General features: G+C 37.8%; 1 protein-coding gene across 1 annotated transcript in view; it reads left to right on the top strand.

Annotated features, from left to right (window-relative positions):
• The window catches only part of VAV3 (vav 3 guanine nucleotide exchange factor), a 138,993-nt gene that overhangs the window by 82,289 nt on the left and 39,394 nt on the right, over nucleotides 1-17,310 (top strand). Inside the window, exon 18 of the mRNA XM_009324219.1 lies at nucleotides 2,306-2,351. Coding sequence (XP_009322494.1) covers nucleotides 2,306-2,351 — 46 coding nt within the window. The remainder of the gene's footprint in view (nucleotides 1-2,305; nucleotides 2,352-17,310) is intronic.

Here is a 17,310-nt window from a genome sequence, read left to right as displayed (position 1 = left end):
CTGCGCCACCACAGACCGTGCCTGTGCCCAAGGTGCTGCCGCCTGCCCGCTCTCCTCGCTGCTCCCTCAGCCGTGCCGTGTGCTGCCCGGCTTTTTCATGGCTCTGCCTAGAAATATCCGCTGAGTAAGGGCACTCTGAAATAGGGGAACCCCAGCACGGTCCGTTTGCCCAGCGGTTTCCCAGTACTGCAGATGGCAGGCAGCGCTGGGGGGCCATAAACAGGTCGTTCACTGGGCCGTGCGGACGAGGTTGCCAGACTCGGGAAAGCTAACTGTGGTGAACGTACTGTGGCTGGATGAAGAAAATAGGAATACTGTTTGTATCTAATCCCTCCTGCTCCTCGGCTTCTCACCCCCCTAGCTTGATTTGTAAATCTTTTTTGTGAGGAAAAAATGGCTTCCTTTCTGAAGCTATTATCCTAGAATCATAGAATGGTTTGGGTTGGAAGGGACCTCTAAAGGCCATCTAGTCCAACCCCCCTGCCGTGGGCAGGGACATCTTCAACTAGAGCAGGTTGCTCAGAGCCCCGTCCAACCTGACCTGGAATGTTTCCAGGGATGGGGCATCCACCACCTCTCTGGGCAACCTGGGCCAGTGCTTCACCACCCTCAGCGTAAAACATTTCTTCTTTATCTAGTCTGAATCTACCCCCCTTTAGTTTAAAGCCATTCCCCCTTGTCTTGTCACAACAGGCCCTGCTAAAAAGTCTGTCGCCATCTTTTTTATAAGCCCCCTTTAATTGATTTGCTATTGACTGTTGAGTTGATCCAAAACGTCAGGATTGCTTTCATTTTTACCAAAACTCTTGTTTAACTGCCTCCTTTAATTCTCCCTGTGCAGAAGGAAACTTTTGAGCATAGATGAGGATCTGTCTTTTTGGAAAACATGGACTTAGATTTCATACCAGTAATGTAATAAAATCTACTGGTACTGCAATATATTTAAGAGTATTGAGCATGTTTTCATACAGCTCAAGAATTATTTCCTTAAAATTGTTTTCCATTACATGTTGGTGTATGTGACTTACATTGTCACAGAATTTTTTTTTTTTTTTAATTTCAGTTAAACATTTCTGTATTTTCCTTCATGCTTGCTTTTCCCACTCCTGCCCCTTTCCCTCTCTTGTGCAAATCTGCAGTTACGCACCACTCTGCATCAATCCTTATCAGCAATACAGTCTCCATTTAAAAAAAATAATTAAGATATAATTGAGCCTTTTGTTCTTACTCAGTAACACTACCTTCATTGTAGCAGTAGTTTTAAATTTTTCTTCTTTCCACTGCAGATGAAACAAAACTTGCATCCTTTCTTTGGTTAGAGTTGTGGGGTACAGGGAGAGTATGTCCAAAGACACAAGAGTTTGAAAGCTGTTTTTAAACCAAGTTTTTCATTTTGCCAGCTTGCTACAGGGCTTAGTAATTTGGTTGTGCCTCAGGTTACTGCTTTCTGGCTTGCCTCGGTGTGTGTCCTGCATCAGCTTATATCAACTGCAAGTAAATTGGAGCAACCTAATTGTTCCCTTTGTTATGCAACATGCTTTTCTCTGCTTGGTTTGATTAAAAAATAAATAAATGCATGAACCTTCATGAAAGCTACCAGTTAAAACACGTTTGCAAAAGCAGATCGGTAGTTCACAGATACGCATTATTTTGCATTGAAATTTTCAGGGATTAAGTGTTTGGAGTATAAAATACATAAAAAAAATTAAAAAGTCTAGTCTTGTCAGAGAGCTTCTGATTTCACACAGCTCTGGTTCATCCAAATTTAAAAGAAATAGGGAGGCGAATTACTAAATATATTTAAGTACTTGCCCAGAAAATAAGGAAACTAAGAATTGCATAGGAAATTCTAGCTACCTTAAGTACAAAGTAGGAATAGTGAATAGTGAAAGTTTCTACCTGATTAAAGCAACACAAGCAGCTTCGATACTTTTGTGTTTGTGGACATAATCTGGGGCAGATAATGCCAAGCTGCATATTTTCCCACTATCCTATTCATAAATGATTAAAAAATAAATCTGTTCTTGGTATCAAAAGATGTTGATGTGTGAATAAACCTACGGACTAAGAATCTTTTGAGCCTAGTGTCAGAAAAAATAGGATGTATGAAAAAACTGTCTACATTACTAAGAATATTTTTCAAAGTATGATCTTTCTATAAGATAAAGATAATTGTGGTGGTGGTTGGAGGAAATAACTTGAGAAGACCAGCTTTGCCTAGTAGATTGTGGGAATGAAAGGAGTGTAATGTGCCTACATGAAAACATGTTTATTCATATCCTTGATTTGTATTTTTGCTATGCAGAAACGAACGAATGGAATTAGAAGAAACTCTAGACACGTGGACCCAGGTTTGTGTCATGACTTTTAGTAGTTAAACATCAAATAAAAAGAGCGAGAAAGCTGTAACTCACTTTATGAAGTTGCATTATGAATGCTATTGTATAATGCACGCAGTGTTGAGAACTTTATTGCTGAAGTCGTGAAGGTCTAAAGCGATTGCTCTGTTTTGTGATTTCAAAGATAAGGTCAGCTGATTGAACTCTGATTTTCTTTTTTTTTTCCTTGTTTTTTTAAGCAGAGCTTCAGTTCTACCTGAGCAACAAAATGCCTCTGGGCTTTCAGTTAACATGACGCACCCTACTGTACTCTGCAGTTTTAAAAGAAATAACTAAGTGATGAAAAGCAGACAGTTGCTTATAAAGCTTAGGTTCTGATCTGCAAAGTTGTGGGTATTCTCAACAGAACTGTAGTGGTGCTCAGCGCTTAGCTGAGCAAAGGCATAAACCAATTGCAGTTTTATGTAGGATTTCAAAGTGATTTTATTTTTCCTGTTAGTTTATAGTAGAAACTTTTGTGGAATTGTGGCAGCAGCAGCCCTTAAGAAAATTAAATGCTTGCTTATGGACCGTGTACTCAAGTGGGTGAACATTTCCTCTGGAGACCCATTATATGTCTGTATAAAATACTCAATGGTTTTCAGTGTAACTGATATTTTTACTGTCCTTTTTTACAGTAATTACATTTCTGTCCTTTATGTTTCTTGTATAGTTTAATTACTGGAGATTTGTTATGCAGATATTATTTGAAATAAAACTAAGCTGTGGCTTATTAAATGTTTCTAGATGTGGACACCTGAGAGTAGTTGGAGTCAAACGTTAAACAGGATGGCAACTCTATCCACCACATTATAGCCTGGCAGAGCTAAGCAATTTCAAAAAGTAGGAATGCTGGTTGTGCCACTAGCATTGCAGCTGCCTTGGCTCTGAAAGTCTAAATGTTGTAACTAGCTGAAGCAGACCACACCTTTCTTACTCATGTAACTTTGACATGGTTTGGAACACGTATCGTCACTTTGTTCCCTCTAGCAAAAAAATTGCTTCATGATACTCCTAAATGGTTCTGTGTGTTGTTGACTGAAGTCATTAAAGAAAAAAGAAAAAAATGGCACCCTGTAAGTCTGAAAATTAATACAGTCAGAGGGAGAAACATCAAGAATATCAATTAAATAATGCAGAAGAGGGTAAGAATACTTCTTCCAAGTGGGACTGTGTGAGTTCTTCCCATTCAGTGGTATATGTTGCAGTGAAGTGTAATGTGTGCTTGCAGAATAGTCCTTACAGGTCCAGATCTTTAAACACAGCTGCCTCATGTAGACTCCTAAAAGTTTAAGTAATTTAGCTTTGAGAACCTTTTGAGTATACTGATGGTTTTACTTGCTGTTGAAGTCTGATAGAAGTATTTACACGATCTTTATATACAAGGATACTTTAAAATTTTTTTTTTTTGAAGAGTAAGTACCATTCAAATCACCAGAGTCATTGAATTAAATAGATGTTTAAAAGCTGTATGAAACCAATGCCTAAAATATGGTTCTGCTCCTCCCCACCCCATCCCTTTACCTACACAGAACAGTTCCTTGAGTTGTTGGGGTAGTCTTACTGAGTAAAGTTCTTGGTCTCTGTTATGTTTTTGAAAGCCAGTGGAAATGCAGAACATCTCTATTATCTTTAGGTCCCTTTATTAGAGATACTGTTGCAGAAGACTGCCTTACAGAATTGCTTCTGACATTATAAATGTTTTAAAATAAATAATAATAAAAAAGCTACTACATACTAACGTGTTCTGTACATACACTTTGTCAGTTTTGAAATGAAGTGAGCTTTTTTTATTTGCATTTTGTCAGCATATGCATTCTGAGTCCTGCTGTAACTTGGTGGAGATAACTTTTAAAGATATGAATGTCTTTGGTAAACTCTTGGCGTCTCTTTTGCATATTCTGAGTAATATTGCTCATCAGATTGCACATTGCCTTGAGAGACAGAAGATGCTATCCAGAGAGCAGCACTTGTAAGAGATCAGTTATTTCAGGCATGCATTACTGCATTCATCCTAAGAGCTTTTCAAGAACACTGGCATATAAATCTCTGGAAATCCTAGTACCATGGTGCTCTTTTTGCTCAGAGAGGTAGTCAAAGTCAGAGATAATATTTAAATCTTAATGTGCTGTCTTTTTTTTTTTTTTTAAAGTTTGCTGCCCAGACGTTTAATATGCTGCCGCTACCTGTGTTGCATGTTATAGTGCTGAAGCACGGGTACTAGTTTAGGAAAGCAGGCATTTGCTGTGAATCAGTTACAGGCACCTGCAGTGTCTAAATATTGATGGAGTTTGATATCAGCAGTAAATACAATTATTTTGGGCTGCAAGTATTTTAGCACAAACTTTTCAACATCATGTTCTGTCTTGTCTCTTTCTGTTGTCTGTCTTTGGCTATTTTAGTAAAGAATAATGAACGCGGGAGGCATAGCATAGTCAAGTAGATGTGTTGTGCTTCTCTTTTTATGCTTGTTAGACCCAAATTCAACTTTTACTGACACAGCTTAGCCTTGAATGAAAACATTTAAGTTTGATGAGAAGTACTGTGAGTAGGAGGATGGTCTAAACAAAACAATGCGAGGATACTGGATTAAAATATCTCTTGTCTTCTGCTGGTAAAGCTCGTTGATGGAGGAACCTATCTAGTTGAAGTGCCCTAAAAGCAGTAAGTTGTTCATGGCTGTTTCATTTGTTTTTCTTGGAAGTTTGGTTAAAAGTTTTGACAGTGAGAGTTTCCTCCTCGAGATTTGCTTTGTGCTGAATAAGAAGGAAGGTTAGAAGGAAAAGTGATTAATGGATGATGAGGCAGAGAAATTCCTGGGAAATGAAACAGTCATGAGAAAAGAAATATGTGCAGAAACTACAAAAAGAAATGTGTGCAGAAACTGTACTAGTGAAGAACGAATTGGAAGGCAAAAGAAAATGTGACTTTGTCTTTTCTTTATGCTGTGCACTATGACTTCAGCCTGTGGTGCAGTTGCAGGTAGCCACCTGAATTGGTCCATCTACAAAGTTTTAGGGGAGACAGGTTTTGGATAACCTTTCTTTGGATTAATCAGCAGATAATAAAAGCCATTGAGAGAATGAACCTGTAAATGCATCTGCACCTATAAAGCCAGGAAAAATTTGGTGTAGAGTTTGCATTTTACTGTAGAACAACATGATTCTGCGTAAATGTATTTGAGAAGTGATTAGATTGGTGTCAGTTTTTGCCTAGGATGGGCATATAGGTTGATAATTACATAACATTTTTTAATTGTGTAAAGAATGTCGTGAAAACTTTTATGCATGTGTTTAATTTTAAGCATGTGATTTACACTATTGTCTTACGACAAATGGACAATTTATGTGTATATTTGTAAGCATAAATTCAGGCTTTGTATATTTTCTTGAGAAGGGTGATGCAATCCGACCAATTTTTTTAGTATGTATTTTTTTGTATGTATTTTAATAAGAGTAAAAATTACTTTCTTTCTCTTTCTCAGCTATTGGAATAATACAGTGTATGTTTGCTATCTTTTTATTTTTTTAGCGGTATAAAGAGTCTAAATGTGATAGATTCACAGCTTGGTGTTTTTAAAACTAGTTTTACCCTAAACACTTGAGCTAATATAAACATTGGAACTTTAATCCCTAAACGTGTGAAAGTATATTTCATATCAGAAGGATAAACTTGGTAAAAATAGAACACTAGAAGCCATATATTCAAAATTCATTGCAGACTAAACTCAAAATCTGATCTGTGAAAGAATGTCACTGAGCATGTTCTGACTTCTGAAATAGCTAATTTCTTTATAAGCATGGATTAAAGCTTAGAAAACCTTAGTTCTGAACTGAGGGACAGAACCAACAGGTCTTCTCCCTTCAAAGAGAGTAAAATATTGACTAGGGTTTTTTTTGGGGACACACACACACAATATTAACAAGTAATATATGCAGTGCAGTAGCTTGGGCAAAGCTATTTTTCAGCCTGGGAGATCAAAGATCAAATAGTAATTTTGAAAAGAGGTATTTGTATTTCTGATTGGCGTCTGGTCTGTCCTTGCTTTGTGAAGCAATCCTGTAATGTTGATTTTACACAGATTATAAAGAAAAGGATCTGAAGAGAATAACTGGGTTTATGGCCTGAAGTATATACATTAAAAAAAAAAAATATGTGCAGGGAGAAGTACAGCATTGGAGATATGTTTATTTAATTAGACATGGTGGGAAATGAGCTACTGTGTGCTCTGTATTTTGTTGAAATTGGATTGTGGAATCTTTTAACTAGGTTGTGTCATTGTTACATGTGTTTGATTACTAAGCAGTGAAACAATATTCAGATGTTTGTGTATTGTGGTAATGGTTGCATCTCGTCTTCATAGTAAAAATTAGGGGATAGTGTAATATTGGCAATTTAAATTTGCTTTTCGGTTAAGAATGAGGTATATTACTGTGAGATATTTCAACAAATTCTGACAGTGTGCTCTGTGATACGCAAGTCTAACTCTGATTTCCATTGCAGTGCCACTCCAACCATATGCCCAGCCAAAAGCAAAATCTGGCCCAAATTCGAACGCTGGGATATCCCAATCTGCAGATAATTCCTTGCCATGCATGTAGTTGTTATAGATAAAACTACTCTCTTTAACTGAGAATTTGAAGCATGTCTCTCATCTTCTTGTCTTTGGAAGTATCCAGGCAAGTCCTTGGTAGTCCTGATTGACTGTTGTCTTTCTCTGTACTGGGCTGAACGAGAATACCTGATTTCATGGATAAGAAAAGATAACCTTCTGCAACATGAAGCCCAGTGCTTAAAAACTGGCATTCGGGAATTTATTTCTCCGTTTCAGCAATGGGGGCAGCTACCTGTGATTCTGGCTGGATCTCTGGTGGCCCATTACTAACTGGCTGTCAATGTCATTGCTGAGAACAAGAATTTATCTTGGTTTTAAGCCACAGAAAAAGGTCTACCAAAAAGAAAAAGCCACTATTAAACAACCCCCCAGTATTTAGTTTTCTCATGAGAAATGAGGAGCTGACTGATGTCACTAATAGTATCTCCTCATTATGACTATCTTCATCAAGATGGATTAGACCAAGGTAGCATTTTTTCCTTTAGTAAAGGAGTTTCAGTGTATAGAATCAAGAAAAACATCAATAGGTGTTTTTCTGAGACATTCGGTAGTATTACTTAATTATTTTTCCTGTCAATAAAATGTAGGCGTGAATAGCAATCCCCTTTTAATAGTTCTTGTCTTTTCCTTTCAGACTGAGTAAAGCAAACCATTTGTTTCTGCATCTTCCCTCAGGACCTTGCTCAGAGTCCCACAGGCTTCTTTCTTTCTCTGTTAAATATCTATGGAAAAGCTTCTGTGGGGGAGCTGACGTGACAGCACGGACTGAAGTACTAGAGTATACACAAGACATTCTTTTCAGCTTTAGATACTGCTTGCATTGAACATAACCATGTATTTTAATGGCTGGTCAAAACGATCGTGTACATGAAGGAGCAGCCGACTGTAAATTAAATTGGGAAAAGCCTGAAGGAATACTGGAGGAAAGAGAAATGTTTCACAAAACTTCCTTAGTAAAGAGTTTGTTTTATGACAAGTTTGAGGTCTTTCCCACTGCTTACTGATACAGGAAAACCTAATAAGGTTCATAGTAGTAAAACATCCATTGCATCCTGTAACTGTCCAGAAGACTGGGAGACTTGCTGCATGCAGACTAACCAGAATGACCTGCTCGTTTACGTCCTTTTGATTTAGTGTTTGCAATTTCCTATTATAGATAAAAATGCAGCCCATGGCTTAAAAAATGCAGCCTATGTGGCTCAAAAAAAAAAAGTTACTATTTTAAAGACTTGAAGGAACTCAAACGTCTACTTCTCTTGGAAGTAAAGTGTATCTAATAATTAACAATCATAACAAAGTATATATAGTTTTGCGTGTTTTCTCTAGAGATAATTTTGTAATGTTTGTGGAGCATTAGATTTGCTAAGTAGCTAAAGACTTTTTTACACGGTAGTGTATTAAGCTACAGAACCAACACCAAGCTTTGATTATAGATATGTATTCCATATGCTTAAGTTCTTGGGGGAGTTTATTGGGTTTTGGATGCTTTTTCCTTCCCTCCACAGCATCTAAACACTTTGTTCAAGGTGCATATAAAGTATACGGTGCATGCCTTTAGGAATCTTGTGTGAATCAGGTGAATCGCAGGAAAGAACTGGTTTAACAGGGCAGCTAGGAGCGCGCTTGCTGCACAAGGAAGGCTCCTTGGCGGGATAGAGGCAATACTGCTTGCTGACGTGGTGTATCAGTCTGAATGTTCTGGAGTCCTTCAGGGACTTGGATTGCAGCTGTAACTTGACCAGCTCTTAGTACTGACAGATGTGTTTTGACATGTTTTACATCATGTGGCTGGGACAGTGTTGGGGTTTGAGACCAGAGCCGGTGAATTTCTTTGTGGTCACCACATTCTTAAGAGCAGTAAATGGGACAGCTTCCTCCAGGTGGGCTCAGCAACAGTGAATTCAGATACACTGAATTGTGTGACCCAACTTGTGAGATCACATCAATTTATCTCACGTATTTATTAAAAATATATACTACATTTAGGATCTTCCCTTTTTTAACTGCAGTGCTAATGCTGTGTGCTGAGCTATTGTTGCTTCCCAAAATAATGAATTCATCTTTGTTGTGATACAAGAAAGAACATGCCTAATGTTTTACACCAAGAAATTTTCCACTAATGCATTTCTGGAAGGCAAAGCAGAGTTTTGTCTTCCAATGAAGCATTTCAAATGCAGTTTAATGATTTTTATTTGGGTTGTTATATTTTAAATTAAAATCATTTTTACATTCCTGTTGGGGAGAGGTATTTTGAAAGGTGCCTGTCCCTTTGGCATCTCAGCAGTGAGCTAACTTTCAGAGAAGAACATAGCCTTTAGCCTTTTCTTTTAATTAAACATCAGAAGACCCAGATGCCAAAGGGTGAAATATATTTATTTTGTCGAACTCTTTCATCCTTGTCTGGTTGGATTGCAAGATTAGTTTGTAGTTGAGTAATTTAGGCTCTTTTGTCTTATTGGGTGTATTTTTGGGACTGTCTCTATATCTTGAGCAACTAACATGTTATTTTTCTCTTAGAGAAATAATGGTGTTTATTACATGCCCAGCATGTATTAGCATAATTTTTAAGGTGAGGTGGTTTAAGAGTCCTACAGTATCGTTCTCTTTTTCTGCATTAAAACACTCTCAACATGGACTGTTCTAAGCAAAACGTCACTGTTTACAGATAACTACAAGGGAGTTGGCAGGCAGAAAAAAGGAAGAGGTTAAGGTCAAAGTGGACCAAATGGGCATACAAGTATGATCAGTAAAACAAAAAAATACACTGTTTTGTGTTTTACACACACACAGAAAAAATGGTACAGCACTATTTAAAAAGAAAAGAAAAGGGCATGTGCAGAAATCATACGGCCCCAAGTTGCCTTTAGTTAACCATGGCAGTAGAAGGGATTTGCATAATATTTTGCTAAAGTTTATTGGGACTTGTAAATCTCTTATTCATCTTCAAGAGGAGTATTGCATTTACTCATCTATTTTCATATCTGATTTTAATCTTCAGGGTACTGTCATTCTCAGAAGGCAAAACAAAGATAATAAGGCAATGAATGATTAAAAATAGTCAAAAGTTACTGAATTTTAACAGTACTGTAAAGCATATGGTTTCTTTTTTGTGGCTCACTCATTTAACTAAATCAGTATTTGATCACTGCTTCAAAGTAATTCTCACACAAAGAATTTGGGAAACATTGTAAAACTGAAAGCAGCCATCCCACGGGAGAGAAAAGACTGCTGAAAATTGACAGAAGAGAAGCTCCCAGAACTGCCTCTGCCTTCTGCCTGAGGAAGGTTTTACAGCTTGGTAGAAGGGGCCAGAGGCAAGAGCCTGGGAAACTGATGCTGCTTTTCAGGAGAGTTTTTAATCTGCTCACCTCCTTGAGCTTCCCAGAGAAGAGAACAATGAGGCTGAGTTAGGCTGCAGGCCAAGCTAGCCCAGGATCCCTTCTTCAACAGGAGCCAATTAAATGGGTGCTTAAGGAGAGAATATGGGGTAGGGTGTTGCGGTACTTCCCCCAATACCTTGTGTTTTTGTTTCTTAGCTCTTAATTTTTCTTCCACGTATTTTCATTACCACTTTTTGAACCAATCTAAAATCTTGGCATTCACAACATCCTTTTAACTGTTATTTTCATAATTAGTTGTGTGAGTAAAGTACTTCTTTTTGTTTGTTTTAAACCTGCTGCCTATTACTTCGACGCCTCCTATTTTTTGAATCAAGAAAGTGAACAATAAGCGAAGGACCAACGAATACGTTTTCTCACTGTCTCTGTGCCACTCACAAGTTGTCTCTGTCATATTCCCTCCAGTCTGAGGGAATTTCTGGTCCGACCAGAAATATTCTGGTATTCAGAATCTCATATTCTCTTCTGGTCTGAGAGCCATTATCTGCTTAATTCTTCTGATACAGAAGCTTTTCTGTACGTCTGACCATCCTGTTTGGTTGTCTGCATACTTCTAAGTCCAAGAGTGGTCGGTCTTTCTAGTTCTGTGGTCTGCTCTGAGAAATTTCTTAGCATTGGTACACAGCAGAATTAGATTATGATCTTAAAGAACTGATTTTAAAGAATACTTAGCAATTACTCTGAGACCTGTTGTCTGTACGATGGTAGCTGTTTCAGAGTCCATCATCATGTATGAATATTCAACCCATATGTTACTTTGTGTTTGTTAAGTTACATCTGACATGAATGACCGAATGACCTCCAGAGGTTCCTCCAGCCAAAGTTATTCTGTGATTTGTAATCCTATTGTACAGGCACTTCAGTTCATGAAACCTTCCGTCAATTCTTTGCAAGTAGTGTTCGTTTTAAAGAAATGATTTTGCATTTTCTACAAGACTTAATCCACTTTTACTCCCATTTCAATACTGCTTATTAATTTTTTTGAACAACGCAAGTCCAAGCGCGGATTCCTTTGGGTGACCCTTTTGGAAACCACCTTCTATTTGAAAAAAATATTACTGTTTCAACCTTTCACTTGCTGTCCTTTTGTTGCTTATTTATCTGGGGGGAACTTTGCCTCTCATATAGTGAAAACTGGAAGAGAGCCTCATAGTGAGTCCTGTTAAAATTATTTTGCTAAGATTAACATATAATCTTGATCCTCATGTTCATTGTCTACTTCAAAGAACTCGATGTCCTCAGTTTTCCTTCAAAAAGTATTTTTAGTCTTTATCCATATATTTGCAAATTCTGTTTTTATAGTAGGCTTTACCAGTCTGCCTCGTGCAAACATCAGATATCCGTGTTGGGCCATCTACTGATGACAGCTGAGTTGCTTTAAAACACTGCTTTCACACTGAACCTCCCATTGCTATGGTACTGGGACTGTTTCAAGAACTAGGTTGCAGATCACAATTAAACAACTCGGCAATTTCATATTTGAATTTATTTAGTACTTAGTCTTTCCAAGTAGTGACAGTATAAAAATTGATCTGATTGATTTTTCAGTAGAATCAATTCATTCAAGCCAGTTGTTTTAACACTTTAATGTAGTTTATCCAGGAAAAAAGGTAAGGTACCTTTATAAGGGTTTCAGAGAAAGCGCTTGAGTTCAGCCCTCATTGCTGCTCTTGCTGACCTGCAAATAAATAGAAGACATGGTCAGTCTTGTGCTTTTCATAACTTGCATTTCTTAAGCTTTAGTGTGTAACAGAGAATTAAATAGTAACTTCATTATCTGATACCTTGAAAACGTGCCTCAGTCACCCATTTGGAAGAGGGGACATGGGGAGAGGAGAGAGCATGAGGCACTATGTCGTTTAGTTCAGATGATAAAGCAGCATGTTTACTGTTCTTGGATTTTTTTCCTTAATTGGGTTTGACAGCAACAAATCGCACGAAATATGATACAACAACAAAAGCTGCATGTACAGAGCACAGCTTTCCTTCCAGAATAACATCTCACCCCTGGCAGTAGCGATCCTCTTGCAACTAGCAGTGATCATTTCAGTACAGTGGAATTCACTTAATGCCACTACATCTTCTACAAGTTAAATGTGTGTGGGGGGTTTTGCTGTAAGACCCTACAGGTTGCCCTGTAGTTTTCCCCCCCTCCCTCTTTTGTTGCTTGATCATGGGGAGAAGAGGGGATAAATAAGGAGAAGGGCTCAAAAGGAAAGGAGTATGAGACTTAATGATGGAGACTTAAATCTCTGACTGCTCTTGTGCGTTGTGTGCTGGTTTTGTTATTTGTCCGTTTCTGGTGGTATTGATTTAAATCCTGTAATTGTACATCGCTCTGCACATGGCTCAGGCATCTGAGAAACATCGAATGCCCAACTAAGCTCAAAGAGCTAATGCTGAGATTTAAGTGCATAAGGGGTGTCCTTTGTCAGGGCAGTATTTTTGGGAGAAAGAACCAACTCTGGGTGTTCTGCTGCTGTCAGTTTGATCTCTGGTGATTCTTTGATGTAACTACAGTCTGCTGCCACAAGGTGTGGTGCTTTTTCCCACCCAGGTGTTCCCTCACTGCCCTTTCTTTTGAATCTAATGATCATCTGGTCACGGGGCCGACTCGCTTCAATGAGATAATGGCAAACTGGTCATGGGAGGTGGTGGTGGTGGCGGCGACTGGGAAATAAGTGGTTTTCTTTCTGATTGGGTTGCTGAACCAGCTGAGTCCTGCGGCTGCACAGATTGTGGGGGTGCAACAGAATACACTCATCCTGGGTTAGATGCAACATCAACCCATATCCTTTATTGCTTTCAGGTATGGTTTATGTCCTAACAAATTACTTGTTGTTTGCTGGCGTATATAGTCCATGTTCAGACTGGAAACAGGAAATAGAAGGAGAACGTTCGCTATTGGGAAGATGAATATATGAGGGTTTTCTTGGGGGGGAGGGAAAGAAACAAGAAGGTTTTAAGATGGAACCTGATTATTATGGCAGGACCGACATCTTGACAGGGGACTGGACTTGATTCCCATCTTTATTGTGATAATTTACCAATAACCTCCCGATTTTACTCTTGGGGGGGAGGGAAAGAAACAAGAAGGTTTTAAGATGGAACCTGATTATTATGGCAGGACCGACATCTTGACAGGGGACTGGACTTGATTCCCGTCTTTATTGCCTGTGATAATTTACCAATAACCTCTCGATTTTACAACAAAGATAAAGTGATCATGCATGATTTTATTGTATGTTTTCATTTTTATCTTTAAAACAAAACCCTTTTACTGCTTATTATTTATTCATCATGTGATTAATCTTCAAGTGAAGGACTTATTTATATGTAAACATAGAAAATTAAGCTATTTAATTTTTTAAACAATTAAAAATATTTCTCTGATAAAAAGGGAGTTTGCAGAAACTCTAGTGTGTCAGAGTAGTACATAATTTCTGATATGCCAATCCTGCTAGAAAACAAAGGGTAACTTCTAAATGAAGACAGTGAGACCAGATAATATGTAAGATATGTACTTTTTATACTCAGTGGATACTTGAGACATGGTCTGAATGTCTATGTACAGGTATGTCAACTGAGTGAGGCTAGGGATAGTACAAATTCATGGAAAAGCTGGAGGTATCACAAAATACTATGCCTTTTGGGTTTCCTAGAAGTTATTTTCATAGATTGCCAGTGCTTCAAGTGTGCAAAGTATGCAGCATAAAAACAAAATCACAGGTATATATTATTTTAGAGATAAAAAATTTTAACTACACTGCAGTAACAGTGAAATACGTTCTCACCCTTTTTTATTTTTATAACATAAATATTTTGTAACAAAAGCCAGTTTTGTTCTCTTTTCCCAAAGAAAATAAGTTATTTGCTGTAACCTATACAAACCAGAAGTCAGTAGGCATACTTTTTGAAAGCAGGTTTGTTTCAGCCAAAGCAACAGTGTCTTTTCATTGCTTAATAAAATGCCATAATTCTTGGCAACATTCATCTGCAGATGCTTCCATGCAAGAAGGTCTATATTGGCCTGAAATTTTTTGGCATGTAGGTTAAGAACCCTCAGTTAAGAAGTAAATGAGGTATCTGCCGTAATCAGGGTAGAGGCCACAGAAAAGAAAAATTGCTTGAAGAGGAAGATCACAAAGGTGAAGGGTTTTGTAGCATTATGAAGAGGGTGCATGCAGGCAAGGTTATTCTGCCATTTGCTGGAACCTGCCTGCTTTGCCAGGCATCAGCCACTTCCCCTTCACGTTGTGTAATAATTTAGATCTCCTCTCTTGCCAGAGAATTTATTTCTTGCAAGTAGCAGAAGCGGAGAGTAAAGTTGTTTTTGTCTTAGAGGCTATTAGTCAATGCTGAGCACAAAAGAAATTGCATGAAAGGTAATTTAATTTTCATCTTTGCAATGCTTGATTAATAAAATCTCAGCACGTTTTCAGCAATGCATGTTTTTAAATTTTGTTTGAGACCTGTGAAAGATTCTAGGTGGCATAGGTGTGCTTTTGCATGGGTTATACTGTGCAGTTACCATCTTGATATCTGTGATTATTATTTTGGTGCACAGAATCTGTACACTGAAATGTACAGTGTAGTCAGCAGGATGACTAATTCCATTTGTGCTGAATAGACTTGTTGAAAGGTAGGGCTGCCTCCTGTCATGCCATGCTTTCAGGCACACTGCAGGTGAGACTTGACTATCATGTTCTTACTGCAGAATATTTATTTTTTAGAAAGGACAAAGTTTGTTTGTTTATACTTAATTGACTGAGTTCTTCTCAAAATTATTCAGTCTGTGAATGCTCAACAACAGAAAAATGCCTAGGTCCTATACAAGATTCATGACATTTCACAGTATTAAATTCAGTTTCCAAAGTGGGGCTCTTGTTCTCAAGCCTTTTTCCTCTTACTGCTTGCTGCAGAATCATCCCTGGGCAGGCAGAAGGTAGTATTAAAAATATAGCTCAAAGTAATTACTTCTGTGGAATAGTGGATTTTTATCTTCCAAGATCTGTCCCTGTTTTTCAGAACTTTTTGCTGCACATAATCTACTGCTGTCTGGACACACCTTCATAGCTCATCTATAGAATCTGCCCAATGTAAGTTGTTAGCTCCTCAGGGCAGGTACTTGTTTGAACAAATACACATTTTAGAATGCCGCGCCTGTCTGTGGCACCACATTAAAAGATGTGGTAATTAACACTGGTTAATTTTCATACCTTTTGCTTTTATAAAAAGCAGCACCTCGCGTACCACACTTTTTAATTCATATGCCAAAACTCTAGTTTGCTCAATTTTAAAGAAAATAGTGAAGCTTCTTAGTTTTGAGGCAACATTATTTTTAAAATAAATACCAGTTTACCTACTAGACTACATTGAAATGATGAGATTTCATTACTTTGTCAAAACAAATGAAAACTGTATATTTGAAACCTGATTATTCTTTATTGTTTATTCACACAATAAGATATTTAGCACTCAGCCATTTCTAACGTTTGTTCAAAGCGCTGAGATTCTTCTCAATCTAGACAATTCCAAAATCCCTTACTCTCACAAAGATAGCTGCCTGTGTCACTACAAGTGAGGACTAGTTGCCTGAATAAGCATTTAAAGTTAAAATTGTACAAAACATGAGAGCTTGTCCTTAACACTTGTTTGGAGGAAGACATGATATGAAAGGGAAACCAAGGTCTGTTAGCAAAAGAAAAATAGTTTTCACTCTAATTTATCACAAAATATATGTGGTTATGACTGGTATAAAGTCAGTGACCTTCCTAGCTTTCTTCCGCTCTTTCAGTGCGGTCCTGGAGTCTGAGAGAGGACAAACTGCAGACATCAAAGTTCTACATGCCAAGTACCTGGTTTTGAGTATAAAAAGAGATGATGTTGGAATTGCACATGCAATTTCTGTTATTTTAAACATCGTTTCTTGCATTTGCAATCCACAGTTACCCATCTAGGACATTCTAAATTAATGTGCTAAAGTTTCTGTGTCAAGCTTAAAAAAAAAAAAAATTAAAAAATTTTGACAAGTGCAGCTGGAGCTAGTGGTACTTGATCTTTCTAGTACTTGGTACGTGACTTTCTGAAAATGCGATCCTTTATTGCTGCAGTTACATATGGATGTACAAAACCAAATGTATATATTTTAAGAGAAGACTTGAGTGTTTGAATGATGCCTGGGACAGCTTCTGAAGATGTTTGCTGTGCAAACGGGAATGGGTTGGCATTTGTATGTCAGTAGATTCTTTCCGCATTGTACTTAACTAATTTTCAGATTGCTTTTGCTCTGTTGTAACATTTGTCCCCCAACTTCCCAAAAACCTTCAGTTTCTCTTCCTTCTGTTCTGTTTTGAGAAACAAAAAAGAAATTTAAACCTGAGAAGTGAATCTGTGAGAGTTGTGAGCAGAACCACCCTTAAGGGCATGAGAGACAAATGGTCATCGGTCACCTAAAGAATGACAGGTTCATTCCTTTCCCAAAAGGCAGCCCTTATGGCTTTCTCTTCTTAATTTAAAATCATGGCTGTTCAGAAGCATTTCTGCAGTGCCTATGTTTTCTTGCACAGAGGCAGGCTTCCAGATTCCTTAAAATGAATGTCACGATGTGCCAAATGTCCCTGCCTAGGAGTTAAGCGAGAAAATGCCTTCTGTTGGAGTTATTTTTCCTGAATAAAAAATTAAATTGTGAAACTTCAGTTTGGATTCTGAATTTTCTTAGCAAAATCGCTTGTTTCTGATCAAAATAAATGCTAGCTCTGTTTATAGGAGCACTAAGCTGAACATTAAGTTTGGCCTTGACTTGGAAGACCTGAAAACTTAAAGCTGCTACTGAGAGGGGACTGTCCACCTCAGTGAGTGCCCATGTTCCCATGCTGCTAATTTTACTAATGCTGCTCATATTGACACTAAGCATAAA

This window comes from Pygoscelis adeliae, unplaced genomic scaffold, assembly GCF_000699105.1.
Source record: "Pygoscelis adeliae isolate BGI_AS28 unplaced genomic scaffold, ASM69910v1 Scaffold265, whole genome shotgun sequence".
In the NCBI taxonomy this organism is placed as follows: domain Eukaryota; kingdom Metazoa; phylum Chordata; class Aves; order Sphenisciformes; family Spheniscidae; genus Pygoscelis; species Pygoscelis adeliae.
Note: the sequence above shows the minus strand (reverse complement) of the source record. Positions and strands in the feature narration are given on the sequence as shown.